This window comes from Linderina pennispora (genome assembly GCF_002104995.1).
Source record: "Linderina pennispora strain ATCC 12442 chromosome Unknown DL89scaffold_119, whole genome shotgun sequence".
Lineage (NCBI taxonomy): Eukaryota > Fungi > Kickxellomycota > Kickxellomycetes > Kickxellales > Kickxellaceae > Linderina > Linderina pennispora.
In genome coordinates, this window is record NW_024468367.1 from 14,695 (window position 1) to 29,993 (window position 15,299).

Below are 15,299 nucleotides of genomic sequence, written 5' to 3' on the forward strand. Positions count from 1 at the left end.
TGAGCATAATGACCTCGCCGACAAGCAGGACAGCACCGCCGCCAACACTGTATATTGCGCGGCCCAACAGAAAGATATTGAGGCGATGCGTGGCAACAGCGATTGCGCACACGCCGTTGCCGGCGAGGATCAGGAAAACAGAGAGAGCCCCGGCGAGGGGTGCACCGAGAGAGTCAACAACGAGGCCAGCGATGAAGGGTGTTATTGAGCTGACTGTCCAGACCATCGAGATCACAGATGACCACTGGGTATTGTTGATGTGGAGCTCCTTCTTCAACGTGCTTTTGAGCGGCGAGAGCAGCGACGAGCCCATGCGTTTGCCCCAGGACATCATCACGACGATCAGGATAACCGATGCCTGCACCATGTGCAGTCGTGTGATTTTGAACTTTAGCCTCGGATGTGTGCCTTGTGGTGATTGCATTGTATGTTGGATATAGGGTTGAAATGGAAGGTTCGAAAGAAAAATAATGCCGATGTGTGCGCTCTATCTAATGGTTGTCAGATACAGAGGGCCAGCGGGCATGGTTGCACAGCAGCAGGTGTGAGAAATAAAAGGAGCTAGTCGTCGCGGAGTGTCCGGGAGAACATCAAGAAACAGGCACACTCTAGGCATCTTAAACATTTCTTTGAGGAGAGCACCGATGTCGTAAAGGCGTGTTAATAATAGCAGCATTTGAGCTATATAAATGCGCATGAGCAAATGCAAAGCACAAAGGTGGCGGTCTCACAAAAACGAGAGTGCAAAAGTCTACTAGGCGGTACGCCGGGTGGTTGTGTCAGAAGATGCAAGCCATTAGGGCCATCGCAATATCCAGGTGTCATATTTACTGCTCGTGTCTCCCCCGCGCTAGAGTGATGGCCTCGAATTGGCGAGCATTCTCTGGGCTCTGCTGTCCCTGACACCCGGCGGTGAGGGGGTTGGAGGTGGCAGTCGTAGAACAAAATTCCGCTTGACTGCGCTATTGCGTCACTGCATATATAAATCGGCATATGGAAGTGTTAGCTCCAACACTAAGGGCGGCTCCGTCGGACTGGCCTTGACGGCTGCAGGGGCCGCCCTACTCTGAGGGGCGTTGGCACGCGTCCACGCGCAGGCTCTCCAAAACGGAGAGTGGAAGCACAGGCCGCAAAGATGCCACATCGCTCTCACACACCTGTAACGCTCGGCAGCCATAGAATGCCGCCTCCAGGCTCCAAGGAGCCGAGGGTGACAAGGGGAGCCGACCTGACTAAAAAGTGTGTTCGTGTTATCAGAGGTTTTGTGGCCGATCGCAGCCCCCAGGCGCTGCTGACGGCACCGATTCGCGCCCAAACAGATCTTATGGAATTGCTTCTGATTTTTTTGGCTTTCCTTGTGAAGCGCAGCGTTTGGAGCAGCCAGCTCTGAGGCGCCTGGCGCTCCGGTTTGCCTTTCTGCTGAGCTATTCGGCTCTCTCCAGCCAGCCTGTGGCAGCTGGCCCGGGCTGTTGTTGGCCCACCAGGCCGTGGCCGTGCCTCTTCCTTGCAATGGGACGGCGGCCCGTGTCTGGCCGGTGCTTGCTTCGGCTTTGCCAGGAGAAAATCAGGTGCGGAAAAGTGCGAGCCATCCCTCGCCCGCGTTCCCCAAACAAAGCCGCAACAGCCCAGGTAGCGGCGTGGGCGCGAAGCGGTCGCTATATCACGCACGCGGTCTCCTCCCTCTTTCATCTTTCATCTTTCATCTTTCAGCACACTGCCTATTTTCTTCTCAAATCCTCGGGCAAATTTCTGAACAAAACTGCAAATGCTGGGCTCTACGAGACACGAGTCACCGAACGGCCTCACGCGCGAGTTCCACCTGACAGCAGGCGGCGCCCTGAACAAGGTAAACAGCAGAAGCCAGTAGCGGCAGCAGCAGCCGGGGCTCTGAACGTCCCTCGGCAGGCTCTCCATCCATTGTTTGTTGGCACCACAGCAACTCAATCCCCCGTTGCGGCCCTGTAGGTTACCGGCTGGTGGATCCCATTCCTGCACACAGTGTGTGCGGCGGCAGCGTTCCTGAGCGCGCTGGTCATCGGTTGGAAGCTGCACTACTACAAGATTGTGCAGAACGAGCACTACGGATACCCGGACGAATGGTTCCCATCGGTGTCGGCGACAATTGGCGACCGGTACCCTGGCCGCAACATGTTCCAGATCCTGATTGCCCTGACGTGTCCACCGCGCCTGTTCCTGCACCTGTTCTGGTATATTCTGACGGTGCGGGCAGCACCGAAGCGTGCCAAGGCTCTGTTCTGGGTTGGCTTCGTGCGGACGTGCACCTGTGGTGGTTGGGTGTATGTGACCTCTGGCGACGACCACGATATCCACGATGTCATGATGATCTCGTACATGATCCTTACTATTCCGTATATGGCGCTGCTGATTCAGCTGTGCGACAAGTCGCCGTTCACGCACAATGTCAAGGCGCTGGTGGCCAACAAGTCGCGCCGCAAGTGGGTGGCATTCGCGTTCTTTGGCTCGATCCCGCCAATGATCTACTTCTTCATCAATCACAAGGTCCACAAGATCGCCGGTGCCTACACGACGTACGCCTTCTTCGAGTGGGCACTGATCATCTTTGACGTGATGTTCGATTCGCTTGCCATGGAGGAGTTCAAGGCTCTCGATCTCGGCATTCTGCCCGGAAAGCCCGACGAGCGGTAAAACCTTCGTTAGTTTGCTAGTCAATTGGAACAAAGGTGCGACAGTACTACATAGCACCGCCCCATCAAATGTAGCCCTTCATGTGCCGACTAGTGGCAATGATGATGGTGGTGCATGTTCGATTTTTGGGATGTATTTGAGGTATATAGACGAGAAAGCAGAGCTAGGGTTTAGTCCTTCTTGTGCTTCTTATCCTTCTTTTCTTTCTTGTCCTTCTTTTCTTTCTTTTCTTTCTTGTCCTTCTTTTCCTTCTTCTCCTTCTTCTCCTTCTTGGACTTCTTGTGCTCCTTCTTCTCCTCCTCGGCATCCGACTCAGCGTCCGACTCCTCCGACTTGCGCTTCTTCTTGTCCTTGGTCTCGTCGGTCGAGGTCATGACAGCATCGACAGCTGTGTTGTACGAGGCAGCCTCCTTGCGCTCAAACTTCTTCTGCTGCCTGCCGTTGTCAGCACCCGATGCGCGGTCGGCACGGGCAGCCTTGGCGGCGAAGCGACCCTCGAGCTGGCGCAGGCGGTTCTCGACCTTGACGCGGCTGTCAATTCCAACCTCAGCGGTGTCGGTCTCGCCGAGAGCGTCGACACGCACGGAGATCGAGGCCTTGGTGGCTGTGATACGGGCGATCTTGCCCTTGACCTTGGGGCCAGCCTGGCCGACAAGCGACGCGTGGTAGATGAGACCGTACTTGGGAGTATCGTGCTTGGTCTTGAGGGCACGGAACAGCGCCTTCTCGGCACCAAGGATCTGGATGGTCGAGGCCGGGTACTTGGCCAGAGTCATGAGCGAGCCAGCGTGGGCAATGAGGCGGGCGCCAACGAGCTCGCCAACAAGGGCAGTGAGGTTGGGCGCAATGGCGAACATGCGGTTCTTCAGGTACTCGTACAGCTGCGTCCGGTACTCGGTGATCGAGATGACCTGGTCGCAGAGAGCGGTGATGTTGAGCAGATCCTCGTCGCTGATCTCCGTACCCATCGAGATCTCGGCAGCCTCCTTGATCTCAGCCTCAATCTCCTCGGGCAGGATCTCGGCAAGGTCGGTCTCGCCGATGTTGGAGCGGAAGCCAGCGGTCTTGATGACCTTGGCGTAGGCGAGGTTGTCGGTGACGATCTTGCCCATCTCGGGGAAGTGCCAGCCATACCATTCCTTGACGCGCATCGCGTATGTGTTGAGCTCCTTGTCCAGGTCGTCCAGCAGCGAGATGGCCTGCACAATCATGGTATCAACCTTGTCCGGCGAGAACTTGAGCTTATAGCGCGACAGCGAGTGCGACAGACCCAGCTCCATGGCGGCCATGTCTGCGGCTGAGACGCTGGTCAGCAGCGACTCGATCTGGTTGCGAATGCCACGGTACAGCTCGTTGACCGACGAGTCAGCAACGACATTGATGCCAAGCTTCTTCGAGATAGCGCTACCCAGCTTCGAGTCGGCGACAGCCAGCTTCTCCTTCTTCCACTCCTTCTCGCTCACATCGGTCGTGAGGAAGCCCTTCAGGTTCTTCGAGATCTTGCCCTCGACCAGGGCAGTGACGGCCGACAGGGCATCCACAGTGTTCTCAAACTTGTGGAAGGCATGCAGCTTCACCGACTTGTTTGCCGACTCGGGCGTGGCAAAGTCCTTGTACAGATCGTCAGCCTTCGCGAGCTTGCTGTCGTCCAGCAGCTTGAACAGCGCGTAACCAGCAGCGGTTTCGTAGAGAACGAGCATTTTCTTTTTCCCTTTTCAAGTCTTTAAAGTCGTGTAAATACAAAAAGGAGAGGGGGAGAAAGCGAGAGGAAGAAATAAAATAGCTAACAACAGGGCTGTACTTGGAGAGGAAGGGCGAGAAAAGTCGCCGTCCAGCAATAAAAATTTTCAAAACGATCCCAGACGCATTGCACCAGACAGTGTTTTTTTTTCTGATCCGGTGAGTTAACCGCTTGATGGTGATTTAGCATGATTTATTTCTGAACCCGATCCTTGGACGCCTTCGATTTGGGCTGTGGCCTCGCCTTGGCCGGTGCCTCCTTCTTTTCGAGGATCGGCTTGGTCTGGACGTAGGTTAGCGAGTTGCTGGCAAACAGGCTGGGCTTGATGAGGAGCGGCTGGTCGGGACGACCCATCAGATAGACCTTGTTCATGTATTCCCCAATTCCCTCGCCAAGGCGGATCTGGTGCGAGGCGAAGATGTAGCCCGTCATGTATGCGTCGTAGGCGGCTGTGTGGTACATGTTCTCGTTGTCACTGCTGCTGGGCTTGCTGACGGCCTCTTCCGAGTGCTTGCGCGCCTTGTGCGCCCTTTTGCTGTCCGAATCTGAGGAATCAGCGCTGCCTTCGTCACCAGCACCGCGCTTGCGCTTCTTGCTGTCATCGCCATTGGCGCTGCTCTCCGGCCCTTCGCCTCCCGACTCCTTCGCCTTCTTCTTCGCCTCTTCGCGCTCCTGGCAGTCCAGGATGAAGTTGATGTCATGCGACTTGGGGCACTTGTTTCTGAACCGGCAGTGGCCGTGCAGTGCAAAGTTCAGGCAGTACTCTATGTCCTTCTCGGCTTCCGGCAGAGCCGGATAAGTGGGCTCGGCCGGCTCCTGGTACTTTAGCGGGCTCTTGAGCTTGGCCTGAACCGCAGGCTCGTCGGCCTCCAAGCGCCGCTTCTGGATCCGCTCGTTTTTGTGGAATGTGTATGCGAGGAATGAGGCGCTTCCGGGTTCCACCATCTCCGAGATGTACTTTGTGTCAAAGATGCCTCCGGGGAACATCTCGGACAGATCGTAGGCAAATGCATTGTACGAGTCGGGCAGCGGTCCAACAAATGCCTGGTAGACATACACCAGATCGAACAGCCCGTTGTGAATGACCAGCGGCACTTTGGAGCGAATAATGTCCAAAAAGATCTCGCGCATAGCCAGGCCTTCTCTGTTGGCCAGCTCGTTCCTGGTCACAGGCGGCATCGGGTTGGGACCAGCATAGAACCGGATCCCCTCAGATGCCTGCCTGTTGAGATCAAACCCGTTCTGGGCCAGGAAGGCAACGCTGTTGGCACTGATCAGGTGCGAGTTCTGCTGCTGGACAGTGAAGTTGTAGTTGTTGACGTTGAAGCTCCCAGGCTTGCTGTGGCGCTTGGAGAACACGCTCATGCCGAGCGAGACCAGCGCATGCGACTTGGCAACATTGGACATGGCCTTGTACTTGTCTTCCATCTGCGTAGCGCGCGTCACCCACTCTTGGGTGTTGAAGCCAAAGACCGGCGAGGCATTGCTAATAGACAGCCCAGTGAACTCTGTATCGATCGCAATGAACTTGGCGTCAGCTATCTGCTCCCGGATCGTGTCAGCGACCAGAAGGAGGTTCCTGCGAGTAATGTCGTTGTACGCTGCGGTTGCTGTGCCCATTTTGAATGTGTAATGACCTTTGAGCGAGAGGAGCGGCGTGACAAGACAAGGAAAGCAGGAGTCACAATTTTTGGAAAAACCAGCGTTTTGCAGGGTATTCCTAGATCCAGATTACACAATGAAATCAGACAGCGAAGGTTGAAAATATGCTCTATAAACCAGTGCGACCTGGAACGCGCAGCATCGGCACACTATGTGTGGTGTTGCGCCAACATGGCAGCTAGTTGGAATATGAACTAGCGACACCATGCTTCTAGTAGTAGCTTGTTGAATCCATGGACAGGGTACAAAAATAGCAACGTCTCGGCGACCTGAATATATTAGCCATCTGGAGGCACTGCTTACGAAGCCGATCTACTCTCGTCAACGGGCTTTATCCAGGACCTGCGTGGTATAGGGTCCCAAATAGTGCTATCAGTGAAGAGGGTGGTAGCAGCCAAGAGTACTGGCAGGGACCCAAGAGGCAATGGTGCAAGCGTTTTTCTATGGAAGTACAGGTGAGTAAATTCTAGGGCATTTGTGCACCTGGTTTTCTCAGGAGTGTCTCCTTTTTTTGTCAATTAGGGTTGTGTACGGCCACCTCGCCACATACAGGGGAGGCACTGCTGTCCAGCAGCAGCGCGATCATCTTTGTTAGATAGCACATCTATTCAGTACGGAGAGACTCCCAACTACTCATTCACAAAGCCTCGGAGAAAACCATGCCATAAAAGTTGCAATAGAAAGAGGTTGCTGCGGCCATTCCAGATTTCAAAAATGGTGACGTTGCCGATTTTTGACAACCCTATTTCCAACACCAATGAGGTTACAGAGAACCCGAGTGTGAGACACTCTGACCTGGGATACATGTCGTGCATATCCCCCAGGAGGAGCTGCGCGCAGGGATACAATCTGCTCGTGCAAACTTGACATCTAACGTTCGCATCGTCTCTCCCCATCTCTATTTTTTCCTATATTCTTTTGAAGATGCCTTCACTTAAGGAACACTTGCCCCTTGCTGTTCACCTCTATGCGCTAGGAACTCTGGGGGTTTTGTGGGCCCGGGATGCCCCTCATCGCAAGCACCACCTCGATTCGCCTCTAGCCCTGTGCGTCCATGCGTTGCTCGTTGTTGTGGCAGTACAGGCTATTCCTGGCTGGTTTGGGGCCGTTCATCAGGTGTCTGTTGCAATGCTGCCAGCGCTAGCACGCTACATTGATGGCCAGCTCGGGTTCAGGCTCGTCAACCTCGTTGGACTTCAAGCCCTCTTTCAAGCCAGTGGAACTCCTTTTTCCCTGCAAACAACCGGATTCCTGCTGCACCTGTGTCTGCTTGCTGCTGACCTCGATGCACAAGGCTGGCACGATCTGCATAGTGTGGTTCGCAGTGCGCTTTACACCAAGGAGATTGCTTTGAGTCGGCTTGGGCACATTCGTGAGCTTACTATCGACGACTTTTGGGCCCTGCCTGAGCGGCTCCGCCTACAGACAGCACACCAAGAGTTCAAATACGACCAGAACGAGACACTCTTCATCCTCCGAGCTATCGTTCGGATGATGTGGCGTCCATACCTCCCACTCCTCGCTGTGCAGTCGCTATCCCGTATTTCTCATGTCATGCAGTCAGTCATGTTCGCAAAGGTACTCCAGTGTGCTGAAAATCCGTCAGGCCACGCATGGTACCAGACATATCTGTATATATTTGCCAGTCTGGTGCTACAGCTGATCAACTCGCAGTCTGGCCGCATCAGCAAGCTGCTGTCAGAAGAAGAACAGCGAGTGTCAAGGGCGATGGAATTAGAGCTTGTCCGACTGCCGCTTCTATCGGCTGGCAATCAAGTGCCAAGAGGCGGGCGCATGAACTATTTGGTGAATAGGATCTTCCGATGTCTCCGCAGCAGTCTCTCCAAGGTATCCTCTCTAGCGACGGCTGCATTTACTCTCTGGCTGACCTACCGGACAATCGGCTGCATTTCATTCATCCCCATTGCTGTTATCATTGCCCTGTCTTCGGTGACCTGGGCAATTGGGCAGCTCCAGCAGTGGTGTGGTCGCCCATACCATGAGGAGTGGGCTGAAAAGTTGGACTCTACCGAGATCTATAGGAACATCAAGATCATCAAATTCAACAGCTGGGAACAGAGGTATCTTGACCCCGCTCTCGCTACCAACAGAGACACAGATTGGTTAGGCAGCGATGCAATCCCTAAGAGGTATCGTCGTGCGGTATTTTTGGTTCTGGGAGTGATTGCCAACATTAACGGCATTTTGCAAGGGATTTCGAGCCAACTGGCAGTTTTCTTCACTGTGCAGCTGCATATTCAGAGCGGCAGGACGCTGTCCAGTGTTGAGTTGCTGCAGATCGCCGACCAGATTTCACAGACCAAGGCTAATGCTGCAAGCGTTATATCCGGGTTCAGATCATTGTCTGAGGCGATTACTACAAACATCCGGATGGAAGGGTACCTAAGGATCGGGCCCACAGACGGTGTTCTGGTACATCCAGCGACTTCAACGGTAGGCCCGTCAATCGAGATGAAGGATTGCACATTCACGTATCAGTCACTTGAGTCTACAATGAAGGAGAAGAACGTGCTGGAGCGCGTATCACTCAAAATCGGCAGCGGTGAGCTTTTGTCAGTCAAGGGCAGTGTCGCATCTGGCAAGACATCCCTGCTGCATGCGATGTGCGGAGAAGTGAGGATGCGATCCGGAACTGCATCGGTTTGTGGCAGGATCGGGTATCTGGAGCAGTCACCGTACATCATGAACAGCACGCTGCGTGACAACGTTCTGTTTGGCCATGACTTTGATGAAGCGTTTTACTGGCGTGTCATGAAGGCCTGCGCGTTAATGGAGGACATCGAGCAGTGGCCGGATCGCGACATGACGCTAATTGGCGAGCGCGGCATCAATATTTCGGGTGGACAGAAGGCTCGGCTGGCGCTTGCTCGTGCAGTGTATACTCGGGCTGATATATACATCCTGGACGATCCGCTCTCTGCGGTTGATGCACAGGTCAAGCGCCATCTGCTAGACCATGTCTTGCTAAACACTGGGTTGCTCGGCAACAAGTTACGTGTGGTGTCGATGAACTCTAACCACTTGGATGCGTTTGCCAACAAGAACATCACTGTCGATAAGGGTCAGGTCATCATAGAGATCCAGGAGCACCCGAGAGTGCACATAATTGCAGAGCAGTCGGAGCCAGATCAGAAACCTGAGTCTGAGGATGACACTATGTCTGTGAACTCAGCGACCACGCTGACCAGCAATGGCAGTGCGCCTTTGGTGACAGACAGTGCCCAAAACACGCAGCCTGCCAAAACTGAGGAAGTGAAGAAGGATATCAGCTGGGGGAACTTGAAGTATGTCGTGGATATCCTTGGGCTGCCTGTCCTTGGGCTGCTTCTCTTTTCGGCTGTGTTTCACCCGATTGTCGACCATATCGCGGAAGGGTACAAGCTCGATGCGTTGAATGAGAACAGCAAGTCTGTTGACTCAAAGGCTATCAACAAATATCTCTGGGTGCAGGTGATTTCGGTCTCTATTACGCATGCTGTCCATGCATTGGAATGGAGGCTTAGAGATGGACTGGTCAGCAGCTATGTGTCAGACCGTATCATCCCGCGTGTTTTCCCACAGTCTGATTTATGCACCGATGTCGCTATTCGACAGCACCAGCGTTCACGAAATCAACTCTGTGCTTCAGACATGCAAATATGATATTATGCGGATTATTCCTTCATTGGCCCAGTCAAGCATTTCAACACTCCTGAGGGTCGCGCTGTCAATCTACCGGATCAGCTACAAGGCACCTCTGCTTCTGCTTATTGCTCCTGCGATGGGCTTCGTGATGAGCTATACTGCCAAGCTGGTTGACCCTGCAAACAGGTCATTGAGCAGTGTCAGGAAAACCTTTAGGATCGGACAATCATGGGTCAAGGGCATCCTTATCGATAGTACCAGGACGATTCGCATACATGGTGTTGAAGAGCACTTCACAGGGCTTTATGCAGACAATGTTGACGAGGGTGTCCGTCTCGGTCGGCCAAGCAGTTCTTTAGGCTCATTGTCGGGTACGATCGATAGTATCGTTGACATCGTTACAAGTGCTGCTGTCACATCCGTAATGGTTGCTCAGTCACAGTTCACTGACTACAAGCTATCGTCGGGCGAGCTCGAGGCGTTTCAGTCGCTAGTCAGCAGAATGACATCAAATATGTCAAGTTTGGTATCTCTTCGCAAACGTCTGATCTTCTTGCTCGACAGCGTAGATAAGGTGCGCACATTCGTCAGCATACAGTCCGACAAGGCATGGAGTATGGATGGTGTGCAGCCGCCAGCAAACTGGCCCACGCGCGGCGAGATCGAGTTCCGCAACTACAGCATGCGCTACATCCCGGATCAGGCCCTGGTACTAAAGAGCGTCTCGTTCACGATCAAGAGCGGCGAGCGCATTGGCATTGTGGGCCGCACTGGTGCAGGCAAATCGTCGCTGACACGTGCATTGTTCCGGCTAGTTGAAGGCGAAGGCGGGTCGATTCTGATTGACGGCGTCGACATCGCAACTCTGCGTGCTGACAGTCTGCGTCCGAATATTACAATTATCCCGCAGGATTCGACCCTCTTCTATGGTTCTGTCAGAGCAAACCTTGACCCGCTGAAGCAGTTTTCGATTGAGGACATGTGGGCAGCGCTTATCAAGGCAGATATGGTCGGCGTGATCAACTCGGAGAATATGCACGACAAGGCAAGAAAAATCGACGATGGCAGCGACTGGTACATTGGGGAGTCGAAGTGGCAGAGAGAGAAGCGACGCAAGTCTGGCTGGCTGATGCGCATGTTCTTGTGGCTCTGCCTTGAGAAGAGGTCTCTTGTCAAAAGTGAGCCAACTCTGGGTAACTGGGGTCTATCTAGCTGGGTTGGCGGTAGCACACTGACCTCAGGACAGCGGCAGCTTTTCAGTCTGGCCCGTGCGCTGATGCGCAAACGCAAGATCCTGGTTCTTGACGAGGCGACGGCAGACGTTGACCTCAAGACAGACAAAACTATCCACGACGTCATCCACAAGGAGTTTGCCGGCTGTACGATCCTGACCATCGCGCATCGCCTTGAAACCGTCATGAGCAGCGATCGCATCATCGTCATGGATCATGGTAGTATCGCCGAGTTCGACACGCCTGCAAATCTTCTGGCCAAGGGCGGGTTGTTTGCTGAGCTGTTCAAGTCCAATGATTTTGCCAACACCTAACGTATATATACCAGCATATAACTGCCGTTTTGCACTATCCCCAGCAGCAGCAATATTGGTGAGCATTTTGGATCATGATCCGCCGGGAAACCACAACCTTATAAGATCACTCTCAGGAATCCAGACGTGAGTGGGGTGTTGGCTGCGTTGGATCTACGCAAACTCATCCGGCCCACTTGATCCCGTCCTTTTTTCTCCTTACATCCAATGTTTCGTCCAGCAGCCCACCATATCGCAGCGTCCGGGCGCAACACCCATAGACTATCGGCCTGTCGATTCACATCCGACGCCACCGCCAGCCGTGTGATTTTTGAAGCAATCCCCGCGCGCGCGATTCGCATGCTCAAGGCCATGTCGCTTGGCGGCTCTCTCCTCGCCTGCTCCGTAACCGGCGGCGTTATGTACGCGCAGTCCCAGGGCCAGCTGCAGGACGACGATCTCAGCACATCCACATTGGTGATGGCCACATCGGTCAGTCTGCTGTCGACGTTTGCCGTGAGCAGGCTGTTCTCTCCGTTTGTGATTCGGGTGACACTGTTGCCGGCCAAGCGCGTACAGGGGATCCAGCTTGATAAGCACGGGCTGCCAAAGTTCGACAGCATCATATCGACGGGCCAGAAGCACGCAGCGAAGGCAGGCAGCGACAGCAAGGTCCAGGCGTTGCTAGCAAGAGGAGTGACAAGCGACTCGGAGCTGGTGTTTGAGACACCTGGGTTCTTTGGGCTCAATACAAAGACCACCAGGCTGCGAATCAGGGATTTGAGGCCGTCGTCGACCAAGATCCGCACATGGGATATTAAGGAATCCGCGTGGGAGCGGATGAAGCAGGAGAAGGCTGTGCCAATGCCACTGAAAAAGTACACAATCATGTGGAAGTCGTCCAAGAACACGCCGAACCGGCGGATAATGCAGGACATTGATAGCCTCATTGGATCGCAGTAGTGTGGAGCAAGTTTGTGGGCATTTCGAAATAGACATGGGAAACCTAGTTGAACTCGATGTAAATCTCGCCGCTGATGGCGTGGTACGCAGCACAGACTCACCCGCCTGGGTGCTGTCGGCAGGTCCAAAGGTGCCGGACTTGTAGTTGCCGTAGTCCTTGACAAAGTGCAGGCGGTTGGTGCCATCGCTGGCATCCTCGACAGAAACGCGGCCGCCAACAATGTTGCGGGCCAGGAAGGACCCGTCGAATCCGCCCGAGACACGGGTGTTGATGGTGCCACTGACAGTCTCAATGACGATGGTGGACTTGGGGCCTTGGCAACATTGACACCAACGTCGACGACAGCCTTGACGGTGTGGATGTTGATGCTGTTACGCACAAAGTAGTGGCCGTTCACATCGCTTGTCACCGTGTTGATCGTCCAGGTCCTCGCCGTGGATCGATGGGATCTGGAGCTTGCCGGTAACAGAGTTGACCTCGAACTTGCCAAAGTCAATAGCGCGCGCCAGCTTGCTGTCGAGGTCGAACTGGCCGTAGACGAAAGCCGGTATGCAGGAGGTCGAGGCTGGTCAGGGTCGATGGCAGGAGAGCACGATATCGGCGTACGCACACTCGCCCTGGCGCAGGATCTTGGGGCCCTCGAGGACAAACGAAATGTTGCCCTCCTCGTCGGTGGTCTGCTTGAGGGAGATCTGCTCAGCAATCTTGGGGTCGGACGCCAGAGCGCGCACTGAGAACGTGGCCTCGGAGGCAGAAGTGCTCACGATGCGGACAGACGAACCGATGCTGCCCGCGGACAACCTGGGAGATCTTGGTGAAACTTGGTAGGGTCGAAGGTGAAGGTTTCAAGGCCCTCAACAGGCACAATAGGCACGCAGATATCGTTGTGGTTGACGCGGAACAGGGAATCGACTGTCAGTAGCCGCAAGCTCGCCACGCGATAGAGCGGCCAGAGCAGTGTGGTTGATGCGGCTGTTGGCCATCATCTGGAAGGCGGGACGCACGCTCTTGTTAATCTGCTCAAGAATGTGCGCAACAGTCTCCTCGATCTGCTTGGTAGGCTGCTTCCACGGCCTGGTAATACGCTGGTAGGGGAAACCGGGCTCATCTCCAGGCTTGTGATGGGGTGGTGATGGTGGTGCTGTTCATGCAGTGGTGGGCGGAGGCATGAGGGTGGTGAGGGTGCCGTCGTATACCTGTCCATTCGAGTAGTACACATCGGACCCAGCCCCCGCCCTCCGTCTTTCCCCACTGCTCGCCGCCATGGCACGGGTGTTTTGCCATCCATCTATCGACCCGCTCGTTGCCAAACACCGAGCGCATCAGCTGCCGTTGTTGTGGTGCACAGCATGGAACAGGACCAGGCGCAAGGTGAAGAAAGCGACCAGGAAGATGGCAAGGCGCTTCAGGACCTTCTTTCCCACGCACGGCTGGCGGCGAACCGGGCTGCTCGCTGAGAAGACCCGTCTCGATGTCCTCGGGGACGCTGCCATCCGAGTTTACGATGATTTTCATACGCTGCTTTTCGTCAGACATGGTGAGAAATAAAATAGGTAATGTTTGGAAGAAAATAGGTGTAGAGCGGAAGAAAGGTGCTTAAATGCCAGTGGCGCTTGTTTGCCAAGACTTTTCTGGTGCCCATCAGAGCAAGAGGACTGTAGGCTGCTGGCTCGGCGCCCACAGGCTGCTGGGCACCCACTGCATGTCCACTGCATCCCCTCCTCCACTGCGGCCTCGTGACTTTGTTCTTTCCCACCTGCACGGCCACCGGCCTACTGCAGATGGTGCCACGGTGCATACGTAAGCTTGAGCAATGACAATGTTAGAAAAGAATGAATGTGATGTTTTTAAGCCTCAAGTCCGATACTCTTGAGGAAGGCCTTGTTGGTTTGGCTTGCGGCCCAGGAACTTCTCGAGGCTGACCGACCGTCGCGGCTGCCGCCAGGCAGCAAGGATCTCGCGGCGGTAGTCCATGCCGGTGCTGGCGTTGGCAACGCCCTCCTTCTGGAAGCGCGAGGCAAACATGTCGGCCGCTGAAGACCTCGGACCACAGGTATCCGTAGTAGCCCGAGTCGTAGCCGCCCATCATATGGCCAAAGGTCGCCGATCCCCAGGTATCAATATCGCCGTTCTTGAACAGGCCGATTTCCTCGCGCAGCGACGTGTACAGGTTCTTGACGTCGACCTTGCCGTCCTCGGTGTTGTGGATGGCCATGTCGTACAGACCAAAGAACACCTGACGGAGGTTGAATAGGCCAGCACTCTCGTTCTTGGCAGCCACCAGGCGCTTGACCAGCTCGTCGGGGATAGGCTCGCCGGTCTTGTAATGCACGGCAAACTGGGCCAGAACCGACGGCTCCCAGCACCAGTTCTCGAGCATCTGCGAGGGAGCCTCACGAAGTCAGTCTCGGTGCTGGTGCCGTGGAACCGGGCCCACTTTGTGATCGAGCAGATGCCGTGGAAGACGTGGCCCAGCTCGTGCAGCAGCGTCGTCGCGTCATCGTGCTTGAGCAGCGCCGGCGTCGTGCCGACGGCTTGGGGAAGTTGGCCACCATGGCAGCAACAGGATACTCGCGCGAGCCGTCGGGCTTGGTGTAGCCGGCGCGGATCGGCCACACAGCGCGTGGTTGTACTTGCCCTCGCGCGGGTACAGGTCCAGGTAGAAGTGGCCGACGAACTTGTCCTCGGTGGCTTCCCACACCTCGTACATGTCGACGTCCTCGTGCCACACGGCGGGTTCTCGACCTTGACGAACCGCAGGCTGAGCATGCGCTGGTAGATGTCCAGGATGCCGCGGGTAACCTCCTTCATGGGGAAGTACTGCTTGACCTCCTCGTCGCTGATGTTGTGCTTGCGCTCCTTGACCAGGTTGGTGTAGTAGCGGAAGTCCCACGAGAACAGGCCCGTGTACTCCTCGCCAACCGCCCTCTTGTCAGCGCGCTTCAGCTCCTCAATCTCTTCGACCTCCTTCAGTCCCAGCACCGTCAGGCGCTCGCGCAGGTCGTGTTCAAAGTCAAGCACCTCCTTGGGCGTCTTGGCCATGTGCTCCTCGAGCACGTACTCGGCGTGGGTGCTGTAGCCGAGCATCCTGGCCG

The 15,299-nt window shown here is 55.1% G+C and overlaps 3 protein-coding genes across 3 annotated transcripts; 1 reads left to right on the forward strand and 2 right to left on the reverse strand.

Annotated features, from left to right (window-relative positions):
• Positions 1-6,784: 6,784 nt before the first annotated feature.
• DL89DRAFT_262700 (P-loop containing nucleoside triphosphate hydrolase protein) lies at positions 6,785-11,261 on the forward strand (the record flags this gene model as incomplete). The annotated part of the gene is made up of 3 exons (XM_040885870.1): positions 6,785-6,850; positions 6,995-9,604; positions 9,720-11,261. 3 exons carry the CDS (start codon positions 6,785-6,787, stop codon positions 11,259-11,261), a joined length of 4,218 nt encoding a protein of 1,405 aa, XP_040739181.1.
• Positions 11,262-11,522: 261 nt separating this feature from the next.
• Positions 11,523-13,740, reverse strand: DL89DRAFT_262701 (uncharacterized protein; the record flags this gene model as incomplete). The annotated part of the gene is made up of 7 exons (XM_040885871.1): positions 11,523-11,684; positions 11,714-12,246; positions 12,305-12,550; positions 12,584-12,769; positions 12,815-13,024; positions 13,070-13,345; positions 13,401-13,740. The coding sequence occupies 7 exons, from the start codon at positions 13,738-13,740 to the stop codon at positions 11,523-11,525; spliced, it is 1,953 nt and encodes a 650-aa protein (XP_040739182.1).
• A 318-nt stretch (positions 13,741-14,058) lies between these two features.
• On the reverse strand, positions 14,059-15,291 carry DL89DRAFT_262702 (zincin; the record flags this gene model as incomplete). Its single annotated transcript, XM_040885872.1, has 3 exons — positions 14,059-14,208; positions 14,246-14,584; positions 14,671-15,291. The coding sequence occupies 3 exons, from the start codon at positions 15,289-15,291 to the stop codon at positions 14,059-14,061; spliced, it is 1,110 nt and encodes a 369-aa protein (XP_040739183.1).
• Positions 15,292-15,299: the final 8 nt, after the last annotated feature.